This window comes from Mizuhopecten yessoensis, unplaced genomic scaffold (genome assembly GCF_002113885.1).
Source record: "Mizuhopecten yessoensis strain PY_sf001 unplaced genomic scaffold, ASM211388v2 scaffold2699, whole genome shotgun sequence".
NCBI lineage: Eukaryota > Metazoa > Mollusca > Bivalvia > Pectinida > Pectinidae > Mizuhopecten > Mizuhopecten yessoensis.
Window position 1 is genome coordinate 979,901 of NW_018404676.1, and position 9,520 is coordinate 989,420.

At 35.1% G+C, this 9,520-nt stretch overlaps 1 protein-coding gene across 1 annotated transcript in view; it reads left to right on the forward strand.

The window, feature by feature from the left end:
- Positions 1-6,378, forward strand: part of LOC110446473 (kynurenine 3-monooxygenase-like) — a 37,549-nt gene extending 31,171 nt beyond the window's left edge. The window contains exon 14 of the mRNA XM_021491646.1: positions 1,046-6,378. Coding sequence (XP_021347321.1) covers positions 1,046-1,195 — 150 coding nt within the window. The 3' untranslated portion in view covers positions 1,196-6,378. The remainder of the gene's footprint in view (positions 1-1,045) is intronic.
- The last annotated feature ends 3,142 nt before the right edge of the window (positions 6,379-9,520 follow it).

The window sequence follows — 9,520 nt, forward strand, 5'->3', positions numbered from 1 at the left end:
CTCTATCCCACATACCTACATACTGAGGGTAGACTTTCTCTATCCCACATACTGAGGGTAGACTTTCTCTATCCCACATACCTTCATACTGAGGGTAGACTTTCTCTATCCCGCATACCTACATACTGAGGGCAGACTTTCACTATCCCACATACTGAGGGTAGACTTTCTCTAGCCCACATACCTTCATACTGAGGGTAGACTTTCTCTATTCCACATACCTACATACTGAGGGTAGACTTTTTCTATCCTGCATACCTACATACTGAGGGTAGACTTGCTCTATCCCACATTCTGAGGGTAGACTTTCTCTATCCCACATTCCTACATACTGAGGGTAGACTTTTTCTATCCTGCATACCTACATACTGATGGTAGACTTTCTCTATCCCACATACCTACATACTGATGGATTCTTTCCTCCAACCTCATACCCGAATTTGATAAAAAATTGACACTGACATTTTGAATGCAAAAATAAATATTGTACAAATACCAAGAACATATTTGGAAAGAACAGGAAAAGTATGGTTTAACTTTTCAATTGGTAAAGCTTTATTGTAAGTTTGTTTAAAACTTGGTTATTTCCATATTGCAATGTCAGATGCTGACTGTGTTTTGGCAGTAGATATTCCTCTGCTGACCAAAAAGTCTTCATGACGTCATATATCACATCGAAATAATGTCACATTTCAGACCGTCAGCTGAAATTGGCCAAAATTTCAACAATCATCTTTTTCTTTAGACCCACTCCAGATATGCTAGAATCAAATACTCTCCATGGATGGAAAGGTCCTAATGTGCTTCATCAAAATTGAGAATTTCATTATATCCAGGTCATGCATTCTTCCCTGGGGAGGGGGTATATAACATTTACTGCATATAGGGAAATAACACATTTTGGTATTTTTTTGTTTATTTTCAGTTAAAAATACTGCAAACTTGTATTGCTCATTTGACAGTTAAGTTGAATGTTACAGACAAAATAGTGTTGAATATTACACCTTTCATCTTGTTCTCAGCTGTCCGTTCTGCTTGGTTTCAGATGCTGACAAAGTCCCTCAATGTTGGTTGTGTAGTATTGGGGTTGTCCTTCGTCTTCTTCGGACGTCACATGCTAACCAAACAAGGGTCACTTTTGATGACCTTGACAGAGGATATTGCTGGAAATTTCAAGTCAATGCTTAGTGCATAGATACAATATACATGGTCCTCATTGATTCCCGTATAGGTTCTGATGTTAAATTAGATTCACAGAAATATCAGTTAGCTTTCACAGTACATGAGACACCAAGCAAGAAAGGGAATCTCTAATATCGTGTCTAGTTTAATTTACAGCGAGGCATAAGTCTTCAGATCATATGTTTAGTATATTACACTACAAGGAAGGGAGTATCTAAAATCTTGTCCAGTTTATAAGGCAAGAGGAATGGAGTCTCTGAGAAAGTGTCCAATAAACTGGACAGTGAGGAAGGGAGTATCTAAAATCTTGTCCAGTATATAAGATAGGAGGAATGGAGTCTCTGAGAAAGTGTCCAATAAACTAGACAGTGAGGAATGGATCCGGAACTAGTGTTAAAAATCTTGTCCAGTATACTTAAGGGTTGAATCTTTCTTCGGTCGATTTCATCGGGCGATGAATTGAGTTGGTCTCGAGACAAATTCAACAAGTAGTTCATGTTGATTTTGTCTCAAAACCACTTAACAACTAAATTCATTACCCCATGGAATTGACAAAAACAAGATTCAACTCTTATATTTCTTTTTTTTCCCCAATAATTGGAACCTGTGAAATTCTATATAGTTTGTCGCTGATACTGGAGCTAATGCAAGTCTATGTATTGATGTCCTGTAATTAATAGTTAACTTATGTGCTTAATTCTTGCAAAAATTTAACAACCCTAAGATTGTGTCCAGGAAACTAGACAGATTATTAGGAAGTCCCTAAGATCTTGTTCAGTTTACTTGACAGCCAGGAAGATCTTGTCCAGTTTACTAGACAGCCAGGAAGATCTTTTCCAGTTTACTTGACAGCCAGGAAGATCTTGATCAGTTTACTTGACAGCCAGGAAGATCTTGTCCAGTTTACTTGACAGCCTGGAAGATCTTGTTCAGTTTACTTGACAGCCAGGAAGATCTTGTCCAGTTTACTTGACAGCCAGGAAGATCTTGTCCAGTTTACTTGACAGCCAGGAAGATCTTGTTCAGTTTACTTGACAGCCAGGAAGATCTTTCCCAGTTAACTTGACAAACAGGAAGATCTTGTCCAGTTTACTATATGGCAGGGAAATTCAGAGGATTAATATTAATACACATTACGATGATCATCTTCAATATTAATTTACATCAGCAATCAAAATCAGTATCATATTTTTACAGACAATTGAGTATTGTTGTGACAGATGTTGTCGATAATCACTGGACAAAATATAGATAGTTTTTTTTATACTTTTAGTACACTCAGTTCATACTGAACTTCCAGGAACTGGTGTATATTGCATGTTGGATGTACATGTTTGTACTACATGTAGGGTGTTTAACATATAAAATATATAACTGTACAAGGTTTTCTCAGTACATTCCTGATGTTTTGATGAATATTTAAATGTGAATAGCTTTAATACCTCAGAATCATTGTAAATTTGGCCAAGCATTATCAGATGGTGGGGCCTTCAAATTGCCTTTTGTTTGTGGTCTATGCATAAACTATTTTTGTTAAAGCGATTTTCATAAAAGTACAAGATTGAACTGATTGAAACTGTAGTTATAAGTTCTCTTTGTCTGTAGTCAACATTTAACCTTATTATTTTCAATCAAACTCAATGTAAAACCTGTAAAACAAAAAAAAGTGCGAAAGTTTGTTATAACTTGTCCATCAAATTTAATTTCCTCCCCCTATTTTTCCAACAAGGATGAAATATTATAGAGTTAAAATGTTTAGATAAATGTTATTTTATAATCTCTACAGGATACTATGTTATAAAGGTTGTGGTACATTTCAGTATTATGATATATGTATATCTATCCTTTTATGTATGTAAAACCCATATATCTTGTAGGTTCATGTGATTAATTGCAATCAGCTTCTGTCTGTTGTTGTGTGTTGTCTGTCCGATCACATATTTGACTTCTTTTCAAAAACTGCTGAACTGATTTTTTAAAAGCAAAAATTTCAAGAAAGCATTCAAAGCTAAAAAGGCAAATCATGTCATTGAAAGACCTAAGATATAAGATCAGAAGGAATAAAATTGGCTAAAATTTCACTTTATCCCAGTTACATACTGGTCAAATATCATATAATTTACTCTAGGTTAGTCTTCTAGAACATGAGAAGTCATAAACAGATTTCTTAACATACTTGACCCCTGTGACTTTGAATAACTTTAAATGCCTATAGCTTCCATCTCGGCTACCTTCTCGTCATTTACAAGGACTCAATGCCTTAATTATGGTTCTTTAAGAGATTTAATGGACCATGATGGGCGAAGATTCATGCAATTGGTCTTTTTAGCATTTGGCACAGTTGACCTAAAAACGCAGTCCGCATACCATTCTTTGATGACCTGGTCATCACTGCAGTCAAATCTTGTATCCCCAAATGTATATTCATGTGGACTCATGTGAAGATCAAACATATCATATACAATAGTCATGTACATAGACTTTGACTGCATATTTCAGTCTTTTTCAGCGGAATTGAGTCGCACCATGAACTGAAAACTGGACTGAACCTGAACAGCTGGGAGTCATTATTAACTCCCAAATGGTTGGTTGTACTCCCACTTTTCAACAATTGCCCTAAGTAACAAAGTACCAAGGGGAATGTCAAATATACCCCCAAATCTAAAATTCTGTGGGACATTGGAGACCAATTGTACCTGCAGAGGAATAGCTGCAATAGGCACTACTTCACCAGTCTTTTTGATTCTCTGCCTAACTACGATCTTCATAGTTGTGAATTTTGTTTATGGCAAACCTTTGTTTTAAGTTATATGATCTGCATGCAGTTCATGGCAGGGCTTGCGCTGTCTGTAGCCAAAGTAGCCATTGGCTACTTTTATTTTGAATGGACTCACCACATATCGTTTTCTGGGACAAAGACTCTTGCGTGTATTGTGGCTGACACTGATTGTGTAAACATAATCAGGGCCGTCACAGATAAGCATGCGCGCTGTACGACTGCGAGCTTATGCTTTTGTCTAAGTTGTTAAGTCAATTAACAACTTTCAGGGGGCAATAATGCCTTACCTTTGTTGTTGTTCAGTTAATCTTGGTAGAATGTGCAGTTAATTTCTTGACTTGGTTGTAGATCTATAATAGCTTATTCAGTTATTGGGTATCTGTGTAGTTCGTGACTGTCATTGGTTGTATGTGCAGTTTTAACTACCGGTACCATAAGAAGTCTGTAGATCAAACCTCGCCTTCCTTACTTTCTGTTGTGTTTGAAATTCATAACCGCCCGAGTTTTTGTGTCCCTAATGAGTCACTAGTGACCCATTAGGTATATAACCAGAAGACAGCTTGAATGAATAGCTACATGTATCGTTGTTCAAATGCATGGCCTCAATATTAATGTTCTTTGAAGTTGATAGTGATCAAATTTGTTAAAATATATTCTCAAATGCCAGGAGACCTAGAGTCGTAATATTTTTTCCATTATGTATAGCTGGAATGAAAAGGTTATCAAAGTTGCACAGCTGAACAAACTTGACCTTCCTTTAAGGTCAAAGGGTGAAATATATTAAATCTTCATGATCATTACTTCTCAAGTAACTAAGGTCAGGGGTCATAATATTTCACCAGCTAGAAGCGAGGATGGCTATAAAAGCTGGTCATATACATGACACTGATGATATATTAAAACAAAGTTCATGCCATTTGACCAGTGAGTATGGTAGCTTGGAAGGAGGGCTCTCAGTTGTTCAAATAAATGAATCTGACCTTTCTTTAGTAGAACGTATTAACATCTTACTTTCTTTTTAGTTACAGGAGGCCTAGGATCGTATTTGACCAGTATATATGTACCTGGTAATAAAGGCCTAGGGTTGTATTTGACCAGTATCTACCTGGTAATGAAGGCTATAAGTATGTGTTGCTTCAATAACATTGATTTTCTTTCATTCATGGTCAAAGTAATCAAATATATTAATTCAAACATTAAAACATTCAACATTCAAAGAACTTTTGCAGATTCATTAGGCCATGGTTTGATTCAGGTTTTAAAAGACCACTACTCCTGAGAGGTTTCCACGATTCTAGTCAGATTTGATATTTAACATCAATAGGTCATGAATATGCATAATGTGTGCTCCAAAAATCAAATGAGGGCAATAAGTGTTTTTTATATTTGAATGACTACGCCTCAAGATTATATAGTTTGCTATATTTGTAAATAAATTAGGTCTTTATATTCACCCAAAAAAGCAAACTGAAGGTTATTGCCCTCCAGGAAGCAGACTTTCAGAACACTGAACAGTGCAATTTGACTTGTTTAACATTAAAAAAGAATACTTCTTCCAATTTGTTAGAAAATTTCATCTCAATACTATTTTTATACTTATTGACAGATCTAGAATATTTGTGAAAATGAAGCCATGTTTATTACAACTCACCAGATCGTAGTTACAGTCTGTAGTAGATAGTATTGAGCAATCCAGGTTTTCATTGGAAAGTATCACAATTTGAACTGTATCATTTTTTTATTCTTCTGTTGGAAGGGAACAACTTTTCTTCCATAATTGCCCATGCTTATCGACTATAAGCCATTAAATAGCAGAGATTTTGATAGCCTAAATTTCTGTCTAATGAAATGTGGCCATTTGACAAAAAAAAAAAAAAAATCATGGCCACAAGACTTTGTGTTTTTACATTGTGGGCATTCATTTGTGATGCAATACCATGGTGGGTAGTTAAATACTACAGGTCAAAATTTCTACCAAAACTTTTAAGTGTCATCATTGGTAATACTGTTCACATACCTGTGATTTTTGCTCTCATCGACAAATTCCTTATGTGGTCCAACTCATAGTTTCGCCTGACTTGACAGTTTAAGAACAAAGTCTCTCTAGAAAATTTCATAAAAGTTCTGGTTGAAATCCAAGAACTCCTGACCATTGTCATGTTTGACAAGTGAGAGGTACATGTAGGTAAAGTATCATTCCAGAATGTGTGATCACAGTTCTTTTCCTTTAAAGGTTGTTTTATATTTGTAATAAATATTGTTTATGTTGATGATAAAAATTAAATTCTCATATACCTTCATATTTATGTATTATCTACCATAATTTACTGCATTTTTAAATATATATTCAGTATGAACTGTTATCTGTGTGAGTGTGAAGGAAATAAAAATGAACATTTTATTTTAACAAAATGAAACAAGAGACTTATTCATTATTGCACCAGCATTGTAAATCAATAGAATACATGCATAACATTAACATTTACAGTCTAGTATAGTTATAACTGGACAAGGGCAGACTTTCCTCCTGTATCGATGATCCAACGAGCTTTACTGCATTGACGTCCCTTCCAGCATTGACAATCCAACAATCCTTTCTGTTTTGGAAATCCGACAATCCTTCCTACATAGACAATCCGACAATCCTTCCTGCATTTAGGATCCTTCAAGCATTGACAATTTAACAATCCTTCCTGAATTGATGATCCTTTGAGCACTGACATTCTGATGATTCACCCAACATTTCAGATCAGAGGAGCTATTTCAATGATGCTTAATTAATTTTTATCTGTTCAGATTTGTTTCCACACAACTTAAGTTTCCTTTGCTCAATCAAACTCGTATTCAAACAGGGTTCCCTTGTGAAAAGTGCTTGCTTGGGGATTGCTTTTAACTTTTAAATAGCAATTAAACTTACTTTTAACGGATTCTCAGCTTCCACACTGTACGTAAAATGTCTTGGTTCAATGAAACTCCATTGCCTAGAATGCAGGACTGTCCTTGCGCAAACTACTTGCTTTGGATTGTTGATCAAGGTCACTTTCCACATATTACATTATAAATAGAAGAGCAGTTTGGCTCAACCAAATTCAGAAGTCGAACTGAACATTGGCTTCTGTGCTTATCTGGGATGGCATGACGGATGACAGTTACTTATAGTAGAAATTTATACCTGTATCCACATCTAAGTAATGTAATCCTTTATTGATCTACTGCCAAAAACTTGAACCATGCATTGGAAACGGATTTTTTGGGCAAGACTAGCTTTGAAAAATCATTTCTGAAAAGAAATCGATACCTTGCGGGACATTTTATGCCAAAATGATTAAAGATGAAATTAACAAAATATAATCAACAACAGTGTTTTGAGTGTAAAAAGAGCTAGAGCCAGATTCGAACGACGGACTGCAGATTGTTACACTAAAATTGTAACCGATTGAGCTACCTGGTCAACGGAAGTATCCAGGCCCAACTGTTATGCTAGTTATATCAAAAACAAAATTAAAGGGAGGTTACTGTATATATGAAAAGCCACACTTCAGTGGGATAGGAAACACCTTAATGCAACCAGCAACAGATTATTATTGCTTGGTGATACTCTGTAAGGACGGAATCTTTTAATGTTTTTTATTCTAGACTGTTTCTGGAAATTAAAGAAACTTGTTCAGTCCAAGAGGGATAATTCACATAGTATATATTTAACACAAAACAGTGAAAACAGGTAATTAATAATTGATTAAAACAGCTAGCAGACATGCGTTTGAAAGAGTTAACTTGAATAGGTACATAATGTATTATTAATCTAGATTCATTATGATCAATCTAGACCCATTATGTATTACAAATCATCAAGAGTGTAGTATATATACACACATTTAAACAAAAATACATGAGATGTGACTTTTTTCAAAGTAAGTTCCAGGACTGTATTCACTTGGACCAAAGTCACAGTGTAGTCTTATGGTAGACTATTGGGCTAAGACATTCATGAAATGTAGTGGTGTTTTGGATATTTGGAAGGATTTGAACAAAATTCAGAAACATGTGGATAAATACCAGCAATCTCTGAATGGAAAAAAACTTATTATAAATGACATACATACAATATCCTTGGAAAGTTAAGTATGTAGATTTGCCAACTATAATATAAGTGCACCTTGCTCGCATATTACCAAAGCTACTAAAAGCTATTCAGGGTGTGCTGCTCACATTAATGCTGATACATAGTTCTAGGCCTATTTGAACATGTACAATCGTAGAGCACTCCCGGAATTTAGCAAGAGTTTTAGCTGCATATATCAATAAAATAAAAAAATAAAACACAATTATTTCATTGTTAATAAAGAAAAAGCTGTGTCACTTACAAATACTTCTACTACATTTGGACATTTAATTATGGTCAATTCAGGGTTTCGACAGCTGAAATGGTCAGAAAAACATGTTTTCTCTTTATGTCACATTCCAGTTAATATCACGTTTCTTCTGACAAATGAGAAGTACAAAAATGTAATATAAAGCGAGGTATACTATATTTCACTTTTTTTCCAATTCAGTTATATACATCGAGCTGCTTAATCCAGCTTTCACATATTTGTTTGTCCCTTCACCACAACACCTCTAATCTGGTTGTCCCACTATCCAGTCAGTGTTTAAGGAAACATGTAGCCTTTCTACAACACACATGTTCACTAATAACATTTCAGTAATCAAGCTCTCTCAATCCAGCGACTTTAAGCAGAGAAGGAAATCGTGTCTGAATTATCGAGGCTATTGATTGTATATATGCTTTAAATCAAAGCTACATATATGTATTATCCATGCCAAGAACTACATCAGGCAGACGATGAAACATGTTACAATGCATTGTCACTAGGTGTACATCGTGTAGCATAGTATAAACTGTTACACACTTCTAATGGGAAAGCTGCAGGCTTTCATGTTTTTTCATCGGATAGTTTCTTCTTGGGAAGATCTCGCCCATCAACTTCACGTTTCATCGCATTGTTGCAGCTCAGAATGGCTGCCCTTACTGCATTTCTGTCTCCTGTAAAACGATAAGATAATGTTTTCAATGGTGGCTATTTAATCCACAGTTATAGGCCTGTCAAGTACTTGTAGTTAAACACAGATGATAAATGATGTCAATATCAGTGTCATTTCTCATAATACAATTGTGCTTCAGTAAATATTGTTTTCATCTGTAGAGGAACATAATAAAGTATATTTCCTTCAATATACAAACTACCTGCTAGTTCATCAAGAACCATGTGCAAAATAAAGTTCACAGTATTTCTAAATGTCAGGCCATCTTCTGAGACTAGGTTGAGAGGAATGACATTAAATTGTCTCCCCTGTTTCACACCATTTACAAAAATCAAACATGTGCAATCAAAGTTATTCCGATTTATTTTCCATTTATTACCTGAAATTCTTGTTTNATGTTAATATACAGTTGCTGTGAATTGTTTTCTGAATAGGTGTGTTAGGGTTAAATGTCAGTATATAATAACTGTCATTTGTTTTCTATATACGTGTGTTAGGGTTACATGTCAGTATACA